Source organism: Dermacentor silvarum, chromosome 4 (genome assembly GCF_013339745.2).
Source record: "Dermacentor silvarum isolate Dsil-2018 chromosome 4, BIME_Dsil_1.4, whole genome shotgun sequence".
Lineage (NCBI taxonomy): Eukaryota > Metazoa > Arthropoda > Arachnida > Ixodida > Ixodidae > Dermacentor > Dermacentor silvarum.
This window is the reverse complement of record NC_051157.2, coordinates 121,479,322-121,505,209: the sequence shown is the minus strand read 5'-3', so window position 1 is coordinate 121,505,209 and position 25,888 is coordinate 121,479,322. Positions and strand designations below refer to the sequence as shown.

Sequence of the window (25,888 nt, the reverse complement as noted above, 5' to 3'; positions counted from 1 at the left end):
TGCTTGAGCACTACTGCACTTTCCCAAAAGTCAGTACACTCACCCACAACTTTTCTAAATCATGTCCATTCCAAAATCGTGACTATGATGATCAAAATGATATGTTCAATTATTACCATTTTTACTGAAATTATAAAAATGCAGGGAACAGGGATAAAAAGCTTGTCATATGCCAGCTTGATGGGATACCTGCTCCCTTTACAGGAAGTCTCAACTGTACAGTACCCTGAAAATCAAAGCAAGTGAAACAAATAAATTAAAAATCTCAGAAAATAGTGCAATCAAAGCAAACCCAGTAAAAAAAGAAAAATGGCTAAGGCTTACACATCATTACTTTGAATGTTATATTTACTGACAACACAGAAGTAACACTTACCCAGCATGTACAGCAATACAAAAGCAATACATAGCATGAGTAAGCTGTAGAAAGCATGAGCAGACACCCAAGTGTGAGCGACTGTTCCACAATATTGAAGAGAGATGCACTCACGATATATGGAGAAATATATTAGCACCACTCAAATCAAATACAACTAAGGCAGTATCAGAAGTATTTCAAGTAGGCTCAGCTATGTACAGCAAATTGTGCCAGCCATTAAAACAGCCAGGAAATGGCAAGTGACAAAATCACAGTTGTTTGTCTGGAATTACAATGTTCAAAGGACAAAAGCTTTCTCTAGTCCCACATTCAGAGAAAACCGTCATAATTGAACCTTAGAACTAAGGCTCAAGAGAAAGATTTAACCTGGGTCCAACTCTAATTCCTTTTCCATAATGTGTGAGGAACTCTGACGTGCACCCTATAAACTAATGCACTGCCATATTCACAGGCATGCACCACAGCCATAAAATTTTCATAAAAGGAATTACAATCAACTCAAGACAGTTCAAAATTGGATAGTTGAGAACTCCAGTTAAGAAAAGCAAATCTCAAAATTATGTACTCAAAGGCCAAAACGAAAACTGCGCTTCATGTAATTACAACAAGATCCTATAAAGGCGAGAATACAGGGACCCGGAAAGTCAATTAACCTGATCATAAGTTTGTCTAAACAGATGTTCACTCAATCAGTATGAACTACAGATTGTCTCCAAATTAATCGACTTATCAGATAATTCATCTTAACCCAGAGTTAGAAAAATGGGAGAACTTCAGTCTATGTTGATGTAGCGGATGAAGATGTCTCTTCCAAGAGGTCATCACAATAGCATGTATTTCTTACACACCCGCTTTCAAGAGCAATAAACTCTATAATAAGCATGTAGTGTCAGCAAAATGTGGCAAACTTGCATGCCCTTACACTTAAGAAAAACACACAAACTAGTATTCACTTACTTCAGTTTCCTCACTGCTGTTCACTGCAGCAGTGCCAGAAGCATTGAACTGTCTTGCTAATGTGTCATTGTCATGCTGCAGCCAGGAATCACCGGGTACAAGACCAGCCAGCTTCGTCTGTGGCAGGCACCTGGTTAGTCATGGCCAAAATTGCAATGCCCAGATCAAATTTGTGTGTTGAGAGGATCGTGTTGCCGACGAAGAGCAGGGCTAGGAGCAAGTAACGCCCCGGCACACGACCTGTTGATGACAAAGACAAGTGCAGATGCATTACATGCTGAACTTTCAATGTCAGAAGCAGCCTCTAGAACAGTTCTTGCATTGGCAACACTAATTGGCAACAAGACAGATGTCAGAGGTAATGTAAATATACCAGCTGGGCCCCTAAAGCAGATCAAAATGACACATCATACATTCGTGTAGAAAATACTGCTATATTGTGTACAGATTGACCGTGGGCAAACAAGAACCCTGAACAAAAAAAAGCCTGAACCTAGAGCCAATGTTTCAACAGAAACATCTTCATCAGCGTTGTAGTGAAGACATCCTTTTTTGAAACATTTGCAGAGCACTGAGACCTGGCTTGTTCGGGCACTGTTGTTCAATGCAAGTCCATCTTTCTGTGACTTCTTAGTCTTGTAAGGATTTATAGACACACACAGTGCTATAGGAGGCTATGTGAAAACATACAAATCACCCTTTGTGTGTCGCCATACTTTATGTTTCTGTGTCTAGTTTGCATGATGCTCGGATGCTTTCAAGATAACCTACAAAGATGCCCACTTTGCAACCCCATTCCGCAGTGGTGTTTTAACCAGCAGATGGATAGGGCATTCCACAAACACAAGCTTGGCGTTTGCTAGGCTTGGCATCAATGCAACTCTGGCTGCGCAAATGTTCTTGAATAGGAACTGCATTTTATGCAACATGTTGCATAAGAGTGTGAATGTCACTGAAACACTTTATTTCATGTTTGGAATGCAAAATTTGAATCCCTAGAAGCACTGAACGTTTTGCCATTACACGTGCTCCGGCACATTTTTTTAACGACTTTTTTCAGTGATCTCAACTGCTTTATCGAGGTGAGGTAACATGCAATTTACACATTTGTTGTGCCTCAGCAAACTTTGAAACAAAGCAGTTTATTTACTAACTCCTTGTTCTTAAACACTGAACTTTTACCATCTGAGAGTTAGCACACTCAGCCAACTTAGCATAGCTTCAATTACTTTCGTGCTTGCATCTGGGCTGACCCTTGCAATCTGTGCTGACCCAACAATTTTTCGGTGCTGCCCCTAATAGAATAAAATGACCATCTTTTCTGAACAAACTAGCATACCTTTTTCCAAAGGAAGCTCCACTAAAAAAGAAAACCATATTGCCATTTTCAACTGCATATATGTTTAGGCTCACTTACAGCAACCATTTGGAAGTGTACACTTACACTTACAATTTAGGCTCACTTACAGCAACCACAATCAAGTGTACATATGTCATTTCAGAATTTCCTAAAGATGTATTTACTTCATTATGACTGTGTTCTCCCACCCTAGTACTGGTTTATAATTTCATACATAAGGTTTCATTATTGGTGGTTGAGACATTATGGTACATTTTTTGGCATTAGGTAATGCCATTGTGAATGCGTTTCTGCAAAGAAATCTCCATTTTGTTTAGCATTTCGTTAGCAAGTTTTCTTACAGTAGGTCTGGCAGGCAGAGTATTTTGGGACATCGTTTACTAATGTCTTCCATGAAATGTCGCAAAAAAGTATCATAAAGGTATTGAAACTCGAAGCAGAAATTATGAATTAAGAGGAATCATAACTGGAAGAACACACACTGAAGTTGCAAGCAACGAGCATGTATGCACATGCACACACACTAAACAAAGGCTATCATGAAAGCTACAATTTCCATCGCATACTTGAAAAAATTTTTTATTTCAGCCACAGCGTCATCCGAGTAATAACTTTGTGGCCTTAAAATAGCAAAAAAAAAAAAGAAAATGAATACCACATGTTTCTGACCAATGCTCAAGGACGAAGAAGAAGGAGAAAAAAGTATTCCTTCCCTGTCATTTCCTGACAGCTGTAATGTAACAGAACTGCACGTTTTGACATTGTAAGTCAAGCATTTAACAGGCCTTTTTATATTTCACAGCCATACGCTTACAGAGACACCATCTCTAGAACTGCCCTCATTGAACAAATGTGATATCTGAAGATGTGCTGGACAGCAGCCCAAATCCTTTGTGCAGTATTGCATAAATGTCAGCCAAACACGTTTTAATAGTCGAGCATGTCCCACCACTTGCATCAATTACAGGCCGCAAGCACATATAATGGGGCATACGTTTTCCTAAGAAGATTTCATGGAAATAGTTCAGACAAGACATACAGAAAAAACACTCATAGAGGACTAGCAGTTACTCCTATATAAAGGTGTTCCTCATCCTCACTATGTAGATTGTAATGGGGCAGCTGAAAACTCAGGCGAGCGGTGCCGCTGTGAACGGTAGCGATGCACATATTTAAAACCTTATAACAAATTACATGTTTTACGCAAAGCGCTTAGATGTGCCACTTAATGTGTCACCAATTTTGTTGTCCCAATATCGTTTCAGAGTTCCTTTAACTCAGTTTTCCTGAAGAGCTCTGTCTAAAGAATGAGAGAGTGACCAGCACCATATTGTTTATATACAATGTGTATATCCCTTTTAGAAGTTGTGTCGAAATTGTACAAATTAAATTAACAGCTCAGTATTGCAAGCACTAGTAGAAATAACAAATTCATAGTTTCAAGTGCTCAAAGGCTTCACAAATAGGAGGTGCAAGAACAGATTGATGTAATCGTGGCTATCTTGAAGTTTTTGGTATTACAGATGGCAAGTGATGGAGGAGGGAAGGCGGTTTTAATCTTTCGAGATTATTGGTAGAAATTAATTGTGAGGTTAAATATTGCTGTGAAATGAGGGTACACCAACTTTTCAAGAACAGTTAGCACGAGGTGATACGTCCAATGGTTGACGGAGCAAATTGTCTTTAAGGGTCTGATCAGAATAGAATATTATGTGAGAAAAGCAGAGCTGTAAACACTTCCGGTGTGCAAAGCCAGATCATGAAAGCTAAGTAATTGTTTCATTGCAGAAGCACTAGAGTAGCGACAGTGGATGGGATTAAGCTGTGTGCTCAAATTCTGGATGAATTCAAAATGGTTCGTTACCTGAACAACCCAGCATGAATACTCAAGTTTGGATCTGACCAAGGAACTGTAAATTTCAAGTCTCACGAGGGTGGTGGCATGCAACAAATTGCAGCGCAGAAATCCTAAGGTGCAAGTAGCATTGTCAAGAACATAATTTACGTGCATGCATAATGACTTTCAACATGTGTTGCATCACTCTGTGACGTCAAACTTCCGATTACATCCATGCTGAAAAATTGGTCAGTATCCCTGTTGTTGTGCTTGATGCTCTTTGGCACTGGAGGCAGCAAAGAAATGTGGTTGATCCCTCTTATATAGGAATCGGTATAGAACACGAAAGTGAAACGTGTCTTCACAGAAGTAGTGTAATGTTTATTGCACATTGATATATAATGTCTATTGGTGTTTTGTGGCTAAAGCGCCCTTAGGCGTTGATGCACCCACGCTGACGCCTGGTGGCACGTCTCCTCCATCACGACTACCAATGTCGATGACCATGAGCAACCGTCGTGCATATGGAAGCTGCACTACGCTGCACACGCTAGCACAACGCGAAAGACGAAGCACGTAACTCACACACTAATACAACGCGCAAGACAAAGCACGTAACTGAATCGTCACCGAGTCAAATCGGCGCGTACAGCGCGTCGTAATTGCAGCCTCCGCGATCAACTTCAGAAACATTTTCAGAGCTAATTGCGGAGGCCACGCTCCGCTGTGCTGAGTACGGTGAACGCCACTACCAACGCCACCTAGGTGGCGTTGGTAGTGCTTCTTGATGCCAGCGTCCCTTCGAATGCTGGCATCGAGGCGTCGTAGTGCTGAGACCACCGAAGCGTTCACTGTCGGTGCGCGTTAGTGTCATAATGCAGTACTTCTCTTTTCTGCTCGTAGGCGGCGGCACCGCCCCGAGCAAGAGCGCGGGTACACGGAGGAGTGTTAGATATATAAGGCACGTCTGTGTAGCTCTCTGCAAATGCGTTTGTGGCGCAATGGGTTAAACGCTCGGCGATCTATCGTCGCGGACCGAGAGGTCGTGGGTTCGATTTCGAAATTTTGCATGTTTGTGGAACTTTTTCTTCTGGTTTCTTTCTTTGTATTATGTTCTATGACGTATTTCCGTGACGGAAATACGTCAGTGAAGTCTTGGTGGACCCCGGCATAAAACACTTTCGTGTTAAAAAATTTGTGCACGAGTCATGTCTAGGCAAAGCCATCCTAAATCGGCTCACGAAATACGTTGAGCAGAACGACATCCTCCCGTACAACCTCATTGGCTTTCGACCCGGGATGCTATGCTCTTAATCAAACACCAACTCTTACAGGCCAGCCCCACGCACATGAAAGCTCTTCTAGGAATGGATGTGGAAAAAGCTTTTGATCGTTTAAAACATAAGGCAATACTTGACATTTTCTCTGAGATGGGGTTAGGTAAGAGGCTTTTTAACATGATTAAGGACTTTCTTAGAAACAGAACTGTGCACCTCATCATGGGAGAACTTCAGTCAGAAGCTAAGAATTTGGGAAACAGGGGCACTCCAGAAGGAGCTGTGCTCTCGCCCATGCTATTCAATTTAGCAATGTCTAAGGTTGCAAGTAATTTAGAGAAAATCGAGGGTATACATTATGTTGTATATGCCGACGACATAACCATTTGGAGTGCCAAGGGTAATGTAGGACAGACAGAGACCAGACTACAGGAAAGTGTATATGTTGTAGAGAACACACTGAAAGACATGGGGCTGAAATGCTCAGCAGCTAAGTCGGAACTCTTGGTCATTAAACATCGCAGAAAAGGTCGTAAACCAAGAGGCTACATTCCAGAAGAGGAGCCAAGCGTGTGCTTATACGCTCATGAAGGATCCGCAATCAGGCTAGTTGGAAAAATCAAGGTTCTTGGTTATAGCATAGAAGAAAACAATGCCAATTATAGTACAATAAAACATATCTCGAACAAAACAGATGAAGTGATTAGATTACTAAGGAGAATTACCAACAGACACAGAGGCTTGGGGGAAGACAGTGCTTTGAGGCCAATACATTTTTTTGCTCTCTGCCACTTCACTTACATGGCCGGATTATTCAAATGGACACAGGCAGAACCTAAACTCAATGTAATCATCAGGAAACTTGTTAAAATAGCCATAGGGATACCGAGTACTACTGCAACTGACAACCTCATGAGTCTAGGGGTCCACAACACAATGGAATAAATCGCTGAGGCCCAACACTTAGCGCAATACAAAAGTATGAAAAAAACATGTGCTGGCAGAAACATATTACAGACAATAGGTGTAGAAATTAATAGATCAAGAAGCCCAATACAGGCTGAAGAGCAATTAAATACTGAAGTTAGGGATAGGATCAGAACCAACCCTCTCCCCAGAAACATGCATCCAGGGCCGGTATTTTGTAGCAATGCCTTATGACTTATTCTACACTAGTCTTATCATCCGCCGCTCACGGCCGGCTGATCCCGTCGCTCTGACCACTGACAAAGCGCAAAGAGGCATTAGCACCCCCCAGAAAGGCATCGCTACAAAATACCGGCCCAGAGTGTAACATCAAAAGGAGAAAGGCAAGAGCTAAAGCACTCTTGCAGGAGATAGAGCAGCAGAACCAATTGGCAGCAATAGTTGATGCTGCCTGGATGAAAGGTAAAGAAGCCCATACGGCCATTGTATCAAATTCTCAAGGAAAGGTGCAAGACGTTATCGCTATTTTTACCAAGAAACCCATGGTGGCGGAACAAGTGGCAATTGCTCTAGCCATCAGGAGTAGAGATGGGCAAAACGGCTCAGCTCACTGAAATGAACCGGTTCATTTGAACGGCTCACTGGTTCATTTAAATGTGCTACCTGTGTTATGCATATTCTATAGTTATTTGACTTTGAAAAAATGACATATGCATAATTAAATAACTGTGCTATTGGTATTTTCGCTATGTTTAGAGAATATTTTTACATATATTAAAAGCATGAATTTTTAGTTGCAATGAAACTTTCTTTTCTGATATTGGGGATAAAATGCTTACGATACTGTAACAGGCAGAATGCGACGTACTTTTTTCAGAAAAAAAAATACGTAACTTCGTCATTTCAGAAGCTTGTCTGTTTTTGTGGTACATTAAAATCAATTTTCGTCAAAATAAGAACGCAAAATGAATGTATATTATCTTTCAACTTTATTCATTTATTCACATACGCACGCTAACTATAATATGAGTGAGCAGTAACGCCATGCAAAATAATGTAGAAATCATTTCTTGAAGTACAATCCAAAAATCATACAAAAGATCCACAAAACTGCCGCACGTACCTTTCGTTTTTTTTTAATTAATTTTTTTCTCTTGAGCGCACGTGCGATACTGGCGATCATGCCATCATGCGCCAGTACAAAAAAGAAAAAAAAAAGAAATTAAGTTTTATTACAACACAACAGATCATTGACCTCGTTTTAATGATGTGCTAATTATACACGCTCAGAAAAAGCACAGAAGTGGATGCCATGGGCGACATTTTCATGACTACACTAATTAGCACAAATGAAGATCAGGACGTAAACTGTACGTTCACCTGCTGTCTTTAAAGACACGGAAGACCATCTTCGAAGTCTTCTTGCACCAGCGCACAATGTGCGATTGGTGAGAGTCGTGAGACATCGTTCAAACAGCAGCAGGCAATGAATGGTACCATCCTTTGCCAATTAAGGCTTCTTTACTTCTCCCTTCAGTGGCATAGGACGCACAAAAAAAAACAAAAGGACTGCTGTGCACACCACACACTGTGAGCGAGTACGAGTAGCGGGAGTCTGCCTACGCCGGCCACCACGTCGGTCAGAAAATGAAACCTCGAAACCCAGCAGAAGACCCGGCTCTGACGGAATGGTTCGGCACGACTCACTGAATGAGAGAGCCGGCTTCCTCTCTCCGAAAGAACCGTCGCTCACTTACTGAACCACGGTACCCTCGCTCTTCAAAAGAGCGGCTCAAAAGATCCGGCTCGCTCCTGAGTGCTCTCTAGGAACGGTTCGTCACGGCTCACGGAACGAGAGAGAGCCGGCTTCCTCTCTCTGAAAGAAACGCCGCTCACTTACTGAACCACGGCTCCCTCACTCTTCAAGAAAGCGGCTCAAAAGATCCGGCTCGCTCCTGAGCGCCCTCTAGGAACGGTTCGTCACGGCTCACTGAACGAGAGAGAACTGGCTTCCTCTCTCCTAAAGAACTGCCGCTCACGTCAACCACGACTCATTCGTTCTTCAAAAATAGCGGCTCAAAAGCCAGCCGAAGGTAGAGGGGTGAAGGCGACTCTTGCGAGGAAGGGTGGGAGGGCAGTTGCTTTCTCGTACCGCTAATAGATGGTGCGGAAGTCGCACCCAGCAGAAGACCCGGCTCTGACGGAACGCATCGGCACGGCTCACTGAACGAGAGAGAACCGGCTCCCTTTCTCCAAAAGAACCGCCGCTCACTTTTACCGAACCACGGCTCACTCGTCCTTTAAGAAGAGCCGCTCACAAGATCCGGCTCGCTCCTGAGCGACCCATCTCTAATCAGGAGTAATAAGTGGGCCTTCATTTACAGTGATTCAAAAGCCGCTATAAAAAGTTTTGATAAAGGCTACATAGCTGGAGTTGCAGCTAAACTCTTTGAAAACATTAGGATTAGGAGAACAGAAATCCGGTGGTTTCCTGCGGATATGGGGAAAGTGGACGAGACTCGGGTAAACCTCAACAAGGTTGCACATGACTTGGCACGAGGACTTGCTAACCGTGACAGCCATAACCGAGCCATTCGCCATCAGGCCGGGGAACATAGAGATCATTTAATAACTTATAATGAGATTACCAAACATTACTATCTAGGACGCAGGCAATTTCCATTGCTACACTCAAAACTAAACAGGGCTCAGGCAGTCTCACTGCGCTTATGGCAAACCGGTACATACCCCACGCCATACCACATTAACAAAATATATCCAGAGAGGGAGGTTAGGATGGAATGCAATGATTGTAATGGCATCATTGAAATCAAACATATGCTCGCGGGGTGCCCCGCAACTCTTCCCAGCCTCCTGGAAGAATAGACACAATAGGAAAAAAAAATCAAAAGCCCATTGCTTCAAGATCAACTAAGGGCTGTCCAGAGGACCCATGATGTCGCTGAAGGGCTTGGCCTGACAGTGCCAACGTGGGAGCGGCCCGCCTCGGCTTCAAGGGATATGGACACAAAATCTGAAAATTTTACGAAAATGCTGAATATGAATCATCAGTGTGTGATTACACCGAAAAGAAGTAGTCACTTAGCTCATTTTCGAGCTGATGGCGTTATTTCTGGCGTTTTTGTGAGTGCGCACACCTTCGTCGGATAGCCAGCCGGCCGGCCGCGGTCCTTTGAAGCGCGCCGACGCCGCCATCGCGAGCATGGATTCGAGTTCTGGTGCCTCTACCAGCGATGAGTAGACGTCTGAAGACGAGGACCATCCCAATTTGGCAAGAAATATTACCGCTTATGGTTACGAGCCTTCCGTATCAAGCGTCGAAAAAGAGCAGGCGGCCGTGGAAGTGCCGATCAGGTTTTCGCGAACCGTAGCGTGAAGATTTCGCTCTGCACCAGACACTTGTGCAAGAATTATTTGTTATTTCCTCTGTAAACTTGCTTTTTCAAGAGCGCACGCAGGCGAGGCAGCTGCGGGGTGCTTCCGCACTGCGTGAATGACTGTTTATGCCGTCGGCGTGAGCAACTGCTGTGAGGTATCAGTACCTCCGAGACTCTCAAATACACTTTGCCAGCCGCCCAACAGATGGCAGCACCTGTCTGGCATTGTCCCTAGTTTCCCCGCTTTTATCCTGTAGAGAAGTAGAGCTGTGTGTGTGTCTGCCCCGCTGCCATGTAGGACTGATCTCGTGAGTCGCAGTCGCGTGCGCTAGCCTTGTATTGTTTTACTATGCTTTTCCAACATTTTTAAAGACATCACTGCCTTCGTGCCCAGCCTCGGGCATCTCGCCCCAGCCTTGCCCTCACACTGCTCAAGAAGGCTGCAAGTGAACAAAAACAGTACCGACAACTTTTTGCCTCCTCTTTTTAAACGCACCGCTGATCATTTCTGCTTTGCATTTTCGTGAGAAGACCGATGGCACAGCGTCAAGCTTTAGGCGTTGCCTTTTGAGCGGCATGCCGAGGCTTTTCAGCACAGCCGGGCTGGTCACAGAATTATCGTCGACGAAGTGGTCCGTGCAAAGAAGTCATTTTTTAGAGGTCTCCAGGCTGAGCGTGATGGCCGACAGGCTGGTATCCAAAGTTTACGCACGTTCTCGTCTCTGGGAAACGTGTTCGACGGCATGTCCCGACCGACGATGCTGTTACAACAGCAATGTCTGGGCATTTCCTTCCGCTGTGACGAACGCGTCAATACCAAGCCACGACCGTGGGAAGGCGCATGTAAGATGCACCACCTGCGTGGAGCGCCGATGGGGATAATGTTTCGGACGGACCACGTGTGAAGATCGCCGAAAGGGGTTAAACAAACGCTGCAAGGGACTGACACCCCCGGAAACACTGCGACGGCTGTAACCGACCTTGGCCGCGTGCGCGGGTGGGTGTTATGACGTCAAATTTCAGCTTCTGCCGGCGGCCGCTTGGAGGCAAGGTGCAACAGAAAATCGCAAAAAAAAAAAAGATGTTTCGGGTTCTTTTTTCCAAAGCAGCTTGTTGTATTCGTCAGTTTCAACAGTTCCCCAACTTTTGTTCCGACGCAAAAAACCAGCCGCCAATTTTTGTGTCCGTATCCCTTTAAGTCGAGCGCCCGGATCTCTTTAAATAAAGTTTTCACACACACACACAAGTCTGCGCGTGTGCGCAGTGGTGGACCATCTCCAGCGGAAAGCTTTGCTCTGGCAAAGGAAATGCTGGTGGAGACTGCGGCTGCAAGGGATACCACGAGACTGCCCGAGAGCAGTCTCAAGATGCACAGAAAACTCGGCATCGACAAAGAAGCCATGGGTGGTCTGGGATAGCGTTGCCCGAGTTCCCTGAAAAGTGCTCTTTAATGGCTAACAGCTACACCCAGGGGAGGGTCAACCAGCTCACCATCTGCAAGGCCCCCGGTTTTTATAAGCAATTGCTTGGGTGATAAGCTGCCAGTGAAAAGAAACCTCCTCTACAACGAGGGTAGTTCCAAGTGTGGCCGTAAGGTGCCGACGGAACTTGGACTGGGAAGAGACAAGATGTTTCTGAATCTATGTGTGTGTTTAGGTGCTTATAGGTACCAATTCATGTAAATAAATGTAAAAAGTTTTCTTCCATTCTATTACCCTAACCACACCGTGATGTCTTTCTAGTGCTCGCCTTGGAGAAATAGAAAACGAGGACCACCACTCATGTCACAAACGTGACTTTTGTCAAATGTACTTCACAATAATTTGGAAGCATTTTGTCATGCCTATGCAAAGTCCTCAGCGCAGCATTACCTGAAGCATTGCTTGGCCTCAGTACATTATATTTCCCCAACAAGATTACCAGACTTGGCCTGTTTCATATAAATTGTATTTCAGCATCAATCACTTACATAGACAAGTCTCGTTACGTCTACCCACATGTCGCACCAAACTTGCAACACTCAGAGTGCACACCGTTTGCGTGGTTTTACCAATGGCTTCAACTAATTTCTTCTATCGACAGTGACTGAAGAATCAGACAAGGTACCAAAACTAATTGTTAATGATCATAACTCTCTCAAGTTCAAAGAAATTACCGACAGTTAATCTCAGAAACTGATATACTTGATCTTTTGCCACCCTTTAAATTTTGCTTACCTGTGTTTTATGAAATATCTAGTTGCTTTATATGTTCATGAAGCCATGTCTTAACATATTTTTCTTCCTTTGTACCCTCCTCCTGCTATATTATGCATACAAAATGGTGCCCATAAAGGTTTAAGTAGACGACAATATCCGATGGGAAAAATGAGATGCAAGAAAGACATTCAGTTTTCCTGGAGTGATCCATATGCCATCATCTGGCTGGTTTCCTTCTTTCTGTTTTTGACATTGAGGCTTTATAACAGGCAATGTTCTGATATACCTGGCTGATTTCCAAGAACAATGATTGCCAGACGACTTTGCTCCCACATTTAAAATATTTCTTTTGCAGATTTTAGACACGGGCAGTCCACACTTTTAGATGCTGATAGAAGTCGCAGAAAATTTCCCCATTTTGAAAGTGCTCTTATGTTACCTAGTTTTATTATTGCTGAGGATGCCAACAAATGTGTTATGCAAAATTTTTAATGGATGGAATTAACCGCCACCTGAAGGGGAGATAAGTGTTGCTTGTGCTGCTAATCATGTAGAGTGATTTGATTACGCATCATCTGAACCACATCATACCTTTGAAACTTGGAGGATAACAAAAAAGAAAGAAGAAACAAAAAGGAGAAAGAGAAAAACTGAGAAGAAGCTATGAACCACACAATCAATCAATCGATCAATCAATCAATAATTTCATTTTCGTCTATTTCGATAAAGACACAGTAACGGCGGATAAAAGTTGGCATTCAGCAGCTTGACGAGCCCGCAACCCCCATTACAAGGGTTCACAGCAGCACAAAGACATGGATACAGATTATATTAAAAAAATTGGGGTAGCTTGCACTAGTGGCGCAAAGCTACAGACACAGTGGAGCTGATCGGTTCCTAGCTGGTCCTCGCTATACGAAGTGGTGCTAAGTTATACGAAGTAATGCCAAGTGATGCTTAGTTATACAAAGTGTATAGGCATTTCCTCGTTGTCCGTGGCATAGGGGAACACCTCGCGAAGCACTTGCAGTCGGAGCACACGTAGGGGAAGTGGGGCGAAAGCTATGCACAGTGTACGGGCGGCACGCAGCAGACGACACGCCGGGATGACATCACAGCGCATGCGTAGTAGCGCGCAGCTGACGAGAGCTCGCCGGAGCTGTGTCTGTTGCTATGGCTATGGCGCAGTTGTTGTGTGGCAGGCGGCACTTTTTACGGTTAGCTAGAACAGCTTCGCTGTTAAGATAAAGGTAACACAATAACAAATATAATAACAACACTGAAGAAATTGTACCTGATCAAATTACGGTGCCGCAGTTAAAGCGCCCTTAAACGAATAAAAGTTCACAGATTCATAATAATTCAAAAGCCATGACAACGGATAGCTAACCTCCTCCCGTCCCACTGCAATGTGGCTTCATGAATTTACCCCAAACCTAGGACGTACCTGCATGGTCTTCGTGAAGCACAGGCGTTGCATTCTTTAACTTAAATGCACGGTTGATATTTTGCATGTTTTGCCTCTTCTCATATCGTAAGCCCGCTCTTATTCTCTTTCTAAACAAGGAATCTTTGACAGTTACTTAAAATGAGCAAAGGAACAAAATACAATAGGCACCATATTAACCCTTTCACTGCCGGGTTTTTTTCTGACCGCTCCTCACACCCTGCTGGGTATTTTTTTCATGTTGGTTCAGTGGAAATTTCATGCTAGTAATGCACCATCACACTCCACAGGACATGTAAAGATATTCATCAGCAGTTCTTGAATTTATTCGTCCGTCAAAGCGCGGACGCACGTGGCACGCTGACTCGCCATGGCTGCTGCGCTCTGCCGAGACGAAGCGACGTGGGTGTAAACATGTGCGCTCCATCTGTTGTCTAAAATTTAATTTACAAGTTCTATGTGTTTAGGTGACCTCTCCATAGATGGCAGGATATGAACGCAATAATTTTTTTTTTTGCACGAGTTGTCTCGGGAGCGGCAGGAAGTGAGTTTAAAAAGAAACACGAGTATATTTGGGAATAGCAGGGGGTGCGCGTGCGTGGTTTCACGAGTTATCTCGGCAGTAATGGCAGTTAAAGGGTTAAGGGACAGGGAGACAGCAGTGTGAGTTAGAGAATGCGAGTTAATGACATTCTAGATGAGAATAAAATTAAAAAGTGTGGGCAGGTCATCTGATTGCAGAGCAGATGACTTCTCTATTAGCTCTGTAAAGCACAAGGTATTGCATAGGGCGTATGCACGAACGGCAGTGACTAAGCAGCGTACCATGTTGGTGCACTCCATAGTGAGGAGAAGAATGCATGTACTGTGGCAAGTATGCATCAAATAAATGGTGTCATACGCTGTTGTGTGTTGCAGCAACCAAGAAGATTAGCTAAAACAATGTAGTGGGAATTTCATTGTTTAAAACATTTACCCAGGTGTGCATGTGTGTGAGCGATAAAACCAGGCAACTTTTTGAACAGTGACAACGCGATGGATTTCCCATATTAACATGTGCGGAACAACTTGCGGTGAATTCTCAGCAGGTACGTGAAACATCGGTTATTTGAATATGCTTATTTGGCTCGTGCAAGCATGCCGGATCGCATTCATGCATATTTCTCACTGTAGCTTTCCAAGCGTATGTGCACATGTAGCACATTGTTTACATAAGATCTGCACTACTATCACTTCTAGATTGCGCACATCGCTGCATAGTCATTAATTTGGAAATGCGTCACGTAAATGAGGCTCCACTTTACTACGTCATCACCCGTCGGAACTCTTCATGGCTGCTACCCAGACTGGGCCCCGCCCCGCATATGGGGTATGCACTGAAAGCACCCACCATGGAGCGCTTAACAAATGTTTGGGAGTGGTTAACCTGAACTAAAAAAAAATCGGGAGGATTTGTAGACATCAAACATTTGTGTACACCAGCGCTGGTGATGTGTGTTGGGACGAAGCCCCATCGGGGTCGCATTGCCATGGTGACGATGCGGCAAATGGACACTCATCGCTTCTGTTATTACAGTCTGTTCTGCTCGGATTTACATGCTGGCTTCCCGTCTCGTTGCAGTGTGGCTTCATAGATCTATCCCAAACATTGGACACGTCTGCATGGTCTTCGTCAAGCATGGTCGATAACAGAATCGTGGGTCTACCCCAATTTATGGATGTGCAAGCGTGGTCTGTTTTGCCGAGCTTGGCAGATGACAGAATAGCCACCTGGCAACACGGGAATTCTACCTGCCCTCTCATCGGATCCGGCGCGAGATATCAAAGCCCGCCAGAATCATTATCTGCTGGCACAACACCGCGCAAGCAATGGAACGCTCATGGATTCTGTTATTACAGTCTGTGTTTTTGCTCGGATAGACCAGCTGGCCTCCAGTCTCGCTGCAATGTGGCTTTCTCCTTTCTTTATTGCTTGGTTCCTGCTACTTTCCTGTCAGGATAGCTGTGGGGCACATATAGATGTGCATGGCTTTCCTGACAGGAAAGTACTAGGAGTTTAATGTTAAAGGGAAATGTTAAAGCTTACTGTCCTGCAATAAGAATGCACTCTATCGAGTGCAAAGTCTACTTGGGTTCTTTAGTCGTCAGTCTGATGCAAACGGCACAATAGTGATTATAAGGGAAGCTGCAGCCTTTATAAAATCCACGGATTTAGAGATGCCGCAACATGGTGGTCTTGCATACATGCACTTCCTTGTCTTCGCCATCAATTTTTTTTTTTCTTCTCCGTACCCTTTTCCAGTATGTAGTAGGCCAGAGATACCTATAGCTCAGACTGTCTTCCTCAGCCTTTTGTGTAATTAAATACCCCCACTCTCCCATTTAATAATGTGGATTACAAGTAATGCGAGTTTTACTGCATTGAATGCTAATGAGTTCTTACACGATGTATGCACAACCCTGTACATATTTGCAATCATGGCACACGTCTGCCGATAGTTTAATGCAGCGCCATCGTTCTTTTTAGAAAAATGCACGACTAGCATAACGCGAACAAGCGTGCAATTATCCACAGGCACGCACACAACCAAGCACACACGAATAAGTGAAAAAAAAAAAAAAAAAAACGATGATGATAAAAGGTTGGAGCAGGAAGAACGGAGACATGCCACTTGATGGCCTAAACTTACATTTCGCCATGATTCGCAGCTTTCACATCAGAGCCGCGGAAACCGAAGCGCACCGTGCAGCTGGCAGGTACACGAATGCGGCGAGACAGCGCTGTAAAGAGAAACCCCCGTCTGTATATGCGTCCGCCGGGCGGTGAGTGCACCCGCCGCGCGCCGATGCAATGAAAGAGCAAAGAAGGAAACAACTGCTGCCCACGACGACCGCGACAACCGCCACACAGGAACGACAACTTCTCTCTCCTCTGTCTCCCTACCTCTCTCTCTAATTTGTTTTTCTCTTTCCCGCGCGCACGCCAGTTGAGCTGACGCGCTCGGCCGTATCTCGAGCGGTGCACAGAGATAATAAAATTGCACCCTCAAAGGCCAGCGAGTATACAGGGTCAAAGAGCTACTTAAAGTGCACTAAGAACAACCTGGCAGCACGGGTTGTCACGAAAGTCGAGGTCGCACAACATTAGCACGCGGGCGTCACCCATCCTACTCCAGTGATGCCGGCGCTGACTGGTTGTGTAAATCGGCTTTAGCGCGCTTCGGTAAGTGGAAAGGGAAGTGCAGAAAGAACTAAAGCCGAACGCGTACATAACAGCCACAACGACCATTCATCCTTGCTCTGTTGGGAGGGAGTAATCGCCAAGTAGTAGCACAAGACGGGAAGCGTGTTGTGCGACATGATCGACGAAACGAGATGACAACACGATCAAGGCAGCAAACGCGAGGCCGAGACTTTATTGAATTACGGCTGGCAATCGCGTATCCGTCCGGCCTAAGGCGCTCAGCAGTCGGCCTGCTGGCGAGATAAAAGACGAATACACGCAACGAGAGAAGGTACTACACGCCGATCTTGGGCAGCTGCAGCAGCGCAGGTGTGCGAAGACGGCGAGAAACAGCACGATTTTTCGTAAGAGACGGCGGCTATCAGGCCACTATAGCTCTTTTACAGCATCAAGCCAAATTACCGCGACAACGTTATCGTCTCACCGTGCAAGCTGGCACCCGTCTCGGAAGAGCGCGTGTTGCGCAAGGATGCTTGCTCACGTGTGGTTTGTTGTCATGCTGCTTGCAGTCTCACGTGCACCGACTGTTGCTGACGGTGTGCGCCCGAAATGGCCAGTCGGTTTTCGTCCGTGCATCACACGACTGGCGCAAGGGACAATGCGGGACGCCGAGCCAACGACCACGGCGAGCATTTGGAAACACGACACGCCACACCGCCGCCGCCGCCTCTAAATATGCAGCGCTACCGAACGCTGAAATCGGAATTTGGCCCCGCCGCGCACTATCCGCAACTGGAAAACTAAACAACAAAAAGGAAGTGAGGAACTTGCAAGAACCGGATGTCGCAGTGCGCAGCATTTGCCGCTAGGGCAGTTGGTTGACGAAAATGAAACCGAAACAACTTCCTTTGCTGCTGCCCAGTGCTAGGGTGGCTAGCAGTGCTTCACACACTGTAGTGATTCAGCAATTCATGCTTGTTCAGTTAATATTCAATTGCACGCTGAAACTGCAGAACCCATTCACGAGCATTTTTGTAGCGCTGCTCAAAATATTAAATAACTTTTTAACGCTGAAAACCAGGTAGAAAAAAATTTAAAGAGAACAGGAAAAAAAAAAAAACTTTTCTTTTGTCTCTTTTTTTTTTTGCGTGAAGAAGAAACGGACCGCTAAAACTTTCACTCCGAAACAAGACCGGGACAAAAAAAAAAAAAAAAAGAAATTACGGTTTTCGGTACAGGTCAGCTACCCTCACCGGAGTTTTCCATCCATGCATTACATCTGTTTATCTCGACCGTGCTGATTCCTTCCGTAAATCCGCAAAGACCTGCTGCCACTTTTGAAATGAACCGCTGTTGCTGCTTAGACGTGACTCATTGGTAGAGTGTGCTCATAATAAGCTCGTGAGCTCACACAAATACTCACACGCGTCACAAACATACTGAAGTCGAAAAAAAAAATGTTGCGGGGAGTCATGGCTAAAGGTCACGACAAGTGCCTGAGAGGCCAAGCCACCCTATTCACTAAGAGCAGCAGCAGGTTTCATCACAATACGCTATACACGAGACATAGTATACAATGCGAAAGGAGTATTTTCACGATTGACATTGGGTATAATAAGATAACAGATCGCAATCAACTGTCGCGTATATGACTCTCATATGTAAGAAAAATTTTTAAAAAATTCAAACAGAGAACCGTACACTGCAACAGCAAATATTAACAGGCATCAATAACTAGAAAATGAGCTATCTCAGAACCTAATTTTTCAATTCACCAAGTGCGATTCCGTCATTTGAAAGTTCTAAGGTGCAAGGTTTATGTCTGGAATGAAATTAATTTTCCGCCTCTATAGTTCGTGCTTTAACGAGGTTTATCGATTGTTTTGTTACACCGCATGTGTGCACGCATGCATTATTAGGATAAGTACAGTACTTTTGTGATATGCTCACGGAAAGTGTCCGGCGTTAATTTGCATTTTTACAGTTGCTTTAATTTCGGTATTTCTTATATTTATAAAATTATGCAGATACAATGCACACGTTGGAATCTATATAAGGGGTGATTACCATTTTTTAAAGTTTTACAGAACTTTCAAAAATCGCCTCTGGCCGATAGCTTAATTCTATTCCTTGTGCTGGATTATTCAAAGAGGAGGACATTGCTAGCTCGAGAAATCGAGACACATAATGAATTGTTTCACAAAAGTTAACTAATTAACTTGTTACTAAATTATTTCACTGCAAATGTAGAACTGTTGTTCCACTTATTTTTTAAGAAAACGCACTTTCAGGCATTGAAGCACAAAAAGTTGCAGAGGCACTTAAATCTCCTTATGTGCACTGAATGCGAGAGCATTCTGGCCGTGTCGGCTCTATTGAGGTCCATACTATTTCGACGTTCATATCACGTGACGTTGTCACATGACGTGATCACTTGGTCATGTGCTCGAATTGGGCAAAGTCAATTTTGAGGTTGGGCCAGGTCAGTTTTGAATGTGGGTCAACTCAATTTTCGAATTGGGCAACGTGAATTTTGGGTGTGGGATACCCAAACTTTAGGAGCGGGCCAGGGGCGCTATAACGTAAAATGATTCCAAACTGTTTTGATTCCAATTTCTGCAGTCTCCACGATTGGTCAAAACATTTTCGGGCCATTCCCAAGTTCGCTTGTCTGTCACGCGACGTCACGAAAACCACGATAGCTCCCCATCTGATATAACGCGTACACACTGATTATGCATGATTAAACCGCACAAAATAAAAATAAGCATTCATGACTCGACGCCTTTTCGCCATTAGCCCTCTGCTATTGGTCCAATATTTTCTGGCTACGCCCACTTCGCCTGTCTGTCACGCTACCTCACAAAACCGCGAAAAGTCACCACGTCAAAGTGACGTGTAAGCGAAAGAAATGCATTAATACGCCGAACAAAACTGAAAAAATTTCTGAATAGCCACAGACTGCCCCGTTCCGAAAGAAAGAGAAGATGGCTGCCCGCCGATCGCTCACACCCTCGCTACTCGCACCTGTCGGTGAGCATGTGTTTATTTGCGCATGATAAACCTTTTTGCGTCGCAGTAAAACGTTATCGAACCCTTTCGGCGTGCATACGACATCGCTCTGACTCTTCCTTGCTGAGGATCTGTTTTATCGGCCTTCTTATCCTTCCGTTGCACGCCGCCGCGATTTTCGACCAGCCATCGCAAGCTAAGTAAGGCGAAGCGGACCAATCGGGGAAGCCGGCACCACCCTCTTCGTGCGGTTATCTATTTGCACTGTGCTGGCTCGGCCCCATCGAAACCCTCTCCCCTAGAGCGTGCTCCTCGCCTCTTGTCAGCCAATTACATAAGAAAAACCGCTGAGTGTAGACAATGTCATTGGTTTTGAAAGCGAACAAAGGTGACCTCCTATAAACGAGGAGAGTGTTTGATTGGGTTGTTCAGACAACGCTGCGGGTCACCGCCCGATGCTTGCGTCGGTGGTTACGTAAATTTGACGTCAGGAGTTTGGAATCGAAACAGTTTGGAATAAGTTTACGTTATAGCGCCCCAGGTCAGTTTTGAACGTGGGTCAAGTCAATTTTTGAATTGGGCAAAGTTAATTTTGGGGGTGGATTAAGTCAATTTTGGTAATGGAACATTTTGGTTTTGAAAGTGGCTCAACTCAATTTTCTAATTGGGCAAAGTCAATTTTGGGGGTGGGCCACCCAAATTTTGAGGATAGGTGAAGTCAACTTTGGGAGTAGGCTATAGGTCGGTTTGGAATGTGGCTCAACTCAAATTTAGAATTGGGCAAAGTCAATTCTTTGGGTGTGGACACCCAAATTTTGGAGGTGGGCAAAGTCAATTTTGGGAGTAGGCCAGGGCCGGTATTTTGTAGCGATGCCTTTAAAGTAATAATGCCTTTTCGCGCTTATCGCGCTTTGTCCGTGGTCAGAGCGATGGTCCGCTCGCATTATCAACGGGATCAGCCGGCCGTGAGCGGTGTACAAATACTGGCCCTGGAACGCCCATGTATTTCATCGCACACTTCGGCAATGAATATCTCAACACTGGTGTCATTCTGAAAATTCATTCTAAGTGGATACGCCTTCCAAGCTCACCGGCTACAATTCGTGAATTGCAATATGTACCGTAAAGTAATTAATTAGGAAATTGATTAGTGATTTTATAAATTATTGAATATGTGTTTCGATTTCTCGAGCAAATTATGTCCGCCTCTTTGAATAATCCAGCTCAAGGAATATAATTAAGTTATCTGCCAGAGGTGACTAAAAAATTCTGTAAAACTTAAAAGATGATCACTCGGTATGTACGAAGCGAAGCTTCGTGACGCAGTTAATTAAGTGCGTTAAAACTAAGCGTGAAGCGCATAATTTTCTTTATCGTCCTCTTATGCAACGCGCAATCATCATGCAATGCTTATTCGCCACACAGTTAAGAACCTTTTAATGTCATTCAATGTTTATCTTTAAGCATATTGCACAGTTCCCATGCTATGCCGAAATGTAAACAGCAGTTCGTGGGAATGCACAATGACGTGAAGGACGAATCTTATCGAAGAAAGAATAATTGAGATGCAGGCAGAATGCTTGAAGTACGACGCAAAAGGCAGCGTTGAGGTTTTCGCGCGTTTCATTCCTGGGTCTTTGTCCCAATGAAAAGTGTCACGCACGCACGTGTGCACGTGACGCATGCGGATATTAGGCAAAACAGTGGCAGCCATGGTGAGCAAAGAGAGCTTAGCATTCAAAGTACGGCATGACGCTTCAGGGAGGCAAATATTTGCTGTGATTCCTATTGCTCGTTTTTGTAGCAATTAAATTTTAAGGTGGAAGCCTTAAGTGTCTATGTTGGCGGTGCACTTGACAGTGACCTTGCAGTGACCTTGGCGGAACTGCGCCGTGACGAAAAATGGCCGATGCCGCAAAGAGCAGAAACACGTCTAAACATGCTCGGATTGACGTCGCATTTCTCAGGGAGGTACCTGTAAGCAAAGTAAATGTGTGGCTTTAAAAAGAAAATTTGCCAAATTTCGGTCGGGGTGGGAATCATAACTCGGGCCTTCGCGGTGCAAGACGAGCACGCCTCCCTGAAGCCACGGTTCTTTTTTTTTCTTTATGGCCTGTTTTGTCTTTCAAATGCAACATTTCACAAGAACGATAAATAAAACAATTGCCACACTTCGGCTGTCATGACAGGTTTAAAATTTCTTCAGAGTGACCAGCTCATCCAATAAGGTAATCCAGTCGGGTAGGTCTGGTAGAGCCCTATAAGCTTCTCTGAGGAGTACCTCACTCTCAATAAAGTTTTCACGTACATGACGTGCATTGACATCAGCATGCCGGACTTGCATCCTCGTTTTCTACAAGCTGTGGATGCCCAGGAGCATGATTACATCGAAAGGAATGCCTTCACTTTCAACCGGTAGGAATCGTATGCCGTATGGGTCTAAATGAAGTTCTTTTTTAAGGGTTCTCTGGAGGACATCCCAATGGGCTCCCAACAGTCCAAACAGACATGCTCTATTGTTTCGGGCTTCTTGCAAAGGAGGCAGTTTGTTGTCCACGGAATGAATACCCCTTTTTCGTGTAACCAATTTTAACAGGTAAGGTGTTGGAATGTAAATTAAAAAAGAATGTTTTAACTGAAGGTCGAACGGGCATCTTTTTCACACGCTTTAAAACATCCCGTCCGGGCCCTCCATGGCGTGGTAAACGGTACATTGGCAACAGTATCATCGCGTCCACAATATCCTTATAAAGCTTCCTTTTGCTCACTGTACTAAGTAGTCCATTGAAAAATGCGCGTGCGACATTCTGAATGACAAGACAACTTCGCGCATATATCCTGTCACTGCGCCACTCATATTCCCACGGGAAGATGCCACAAACTCGAAAAGCATTTTATACAGTCGTACTTGCATGACAGTCCGCAGGAATGCGTCACTTTGGTCGCGAACAAAAAGAATCGTGCAACAACCTGCCGCAAAAACAAATGCACAAGCCCCAACCCACCAGCCTTAACAGGAAGAAACAAGTTTGTCCTGCTACATCTTTCCCACGTTGATGACCACATGAAAACGGCAAATACACGATTGATTTTCTTGATACTAACACCAGAGTCCTTCCATCTTTGGAAGGACTCTGCTAACACGGACAGCAGAAAGCATATTTATTGCATACCATATCTTGGCAACCAGAAACGCATTGCACACATAAGCATGCGAGAACATTGACAATGGCTTTCTCTCTCGCCATCGCCGCCTGTTCGGCCCAGTAAGGAGGCGGATCACGGTATGAATCGAGCTGCAGGCCGAGACATTGATTTGGCAAGTTCGACCATCGCAAGCGGGAAAAGTTCTGGGGTGTGGCGTCCCACTCACCATGCCAAAACCGAGCACTTTTTTCCCAGTTGACTATACAGCCTGTCTGTTGACAGCATTTTCCCACAAGGGCAGTAACTTCTTGAATGCTTTCATTGCTCGAACAAAATACAGCAATGCCATCCGCGTATGCTAGTAGTTTCACATGCGTTGACTGTATACCTAAAATCATTTAAACGATCATTGTTTATGATCCCCAGGAAAAGATGCTCGAGATAGGCCGCGGACAGTAGGGGTGACAGCGGACAGCCTTGTCTTAGTGAAGATCGCACAAAGATACTGTCAGTGAGCTCACTGCTAACAATTTTTCGCGTCATGCAGTTCATATACTGCCATTCGCAAACCATCCAAAAGAACGCTACAACACTTTTGAGTGTTCCAATAACAGAAGCAGAGCATCGTGCGATGCCCAGTCAAATGCTTTGGCGAAGTCGAGTTGCATCATTGGTACTCGGTCAAGGGGCACGTCACAACATTCCAAAACTGTTCGTACAACGTGTACATTTGTTGCTATGCTACGGCCTTTAATGCTACACGTCTGGTGTGGTACAGCCAGATTTTTTATCACACTTTGCAGCCTTTTGGCCAGTGATTTCATGAATATTTTGTAATCCACGTTGGTGAGCCTTATTGGACGATAGGACCCCACCAACAAGTGATTTTTGTTTTGATCCCCAAATCGGACGACCCGGAAGCCATGACTGCTCCATGGTTGTGGCTCAATAAAGGTGTGCCTAGTGTGTGCCCGATTGCATACGTCGCGTGGTCACAGATACGCGCTCGTGCCACTTCTCGCGCGTTCGTCGTCTTCTTCCACAGCTGGCTCCGATGCCGCTGATCATGCCAGCGTTCCCATACACTCACGCCCGTGCCACTGCTCGCGCGTTCGCTGTCTTCTTCTTCCACAGCTGGCTGGCTTTCGCCTTCTCGTTTTTCTTCATGTTCGTTTATGTTGTTAAACACCATTGTAAACACCAGTAAGGTAGACGCCATGTTTCCTGACCGGTCATCAACATCATCATCATCATCATCATCATCATTCTATATTTATGTCCACTGCAGGACGAAGGCCTCTCCCTGTGATCTCCCAATTACCCCTGTCTTGCGCTAGCTGATTGCAAACTTGCGCCTGCAAATTTCCTAACTTCATCACCCCACCTAGTTTTCAGTCATCCTCGACTGCGCTCCCCTTCTCTTGGTATGCATTCTGTAACTCTAATGGTCCACCGGTTATCCATCCTACGCCTTACATGGACTGCCCAGCTCCATTTTTTTCCACTTAATGTCAATTAGAATATCGGGTGTCTCCGTTTGTTCTCTGATCCACACCGCTCTCTTGCTGTCTCCTAACGTTAGGCCTAACATTTTTCGTTCCATCGCTCTTTGTGAGGTCCTTAACTTGTTCTCAGCTTTTGTGTCCCTGACCGGTAGCGTACCTGTCCGGGACACAGGGCTACCTTCGCCAGTGGCGCGAAGGTAGCCCCATTTTACATCACGCATCGTGGAGCTGCACACAAAAGCCACAGACACTAACACACAGTTAAGCATACAGAAAATCCAAAACCCGGAGCAGTGGGAGGCACAACTGTCCAGTTCAGACCTGGAGGAGCAGCTGGCTCTCCAGGATCAGGTCCGGCGGGCGGCTAAAGCCAGTGGGGCCTTGCTCTAGAGGGCTCCGACCATCTTCTCCCCAAACCCTGTTTTCCTTTTCACCGATAAAGTTTCTATCCATCTATCTATCTAGACATTAGTGGACAAGTACCCTTAGATTTGAAGTTTTTATTTACAGGTAAATGAGATATTAACCTACTTCGATTTCCAGTCGCTTGTTTATACTGGCCCTGAGTCCCCGACCGATATAATATGTGGAAACAGCGAGCGTTTTTCTGAAGTAGGACATGTAGAGAGAGAGAAAACATTCTTGAATACCTTGGCTGGGTTTTCAGTGGCAAATTTTGTCAAAGCCGACTAAGTCCGCCAGATGCCCTTTATCTTCCATTGCAGTGGCTTTAGTCAGCCACCCGGCATTCACCGTGGTTGCTTAGTGGCTATGGTGTTGGACTGCTAAGCACGAGGTCGCGGGATCAAATACCGGCCACGACGGTCGCATTTCGATGGGGGCGAAATGCGAAAACACCCGTGCACTTAGATTTAGGTGCACGTTAAGAACCCCTTGAGGCCAAAGTATTTCGTAGTCCCCCACTACGGCGTGCCTCGTATGAGATCGTGATTCTGGCACGTAAAATTCACATTATTTAAGTCAGTCACCCGGCGTTTGGAAGTACAGTGGGATAAAATAAACAGTTGTTGAGCGTTGGATAAATTATATTGAAATTCTAACGGCACATCTGTAGATACTCTTACTCACTTTTATTTTAACAGCAATCACTTTATTTCCTTACTATTGAATTGAATATTATATGTTTTCACACAAATACCTAATTTCCCACTCTACCTAGTTGCTTGGCGTTACAAAGTCCTTGTCTATCGATGACTGCAAGGAATGCATTTGTATATTCGAATTGAATTTCTGAGTAGA

The 25,888-nt window shown here is 44.7% G+C and overlaps 1 protein-coding gene across 1 annotated transcript in view; it reads right to left on the bottom strand.

The window, feature by feature from the left end:
• Positions 1–17,758, bottom strand: part of LOC119450606 (sodium-dependent phosphate transport protein 3-like) — a 70,561-nt gene extending 52,803 nt beyond the window's left edge. Inside the window, 4 exon segments of the mRNA XM_037714110.2 lie at positions 1,337–1,470; positions 1,472–1,576; positions 16,471–16,561; positions 17,449–17,758. Of these exon segments, the coding sequence (XP_037570038.1) occupies positions 1,337–1,470; positions 1,472–1,576; positions 16,471–16,480 (249 nt within the window). The 5' untranslated portion in view covers positions 16,481–16,561; positions 17,449–17,758.
• Between the last annotated feature and the right edge of the window lie 8,130 nt (positions 17,759–25,888).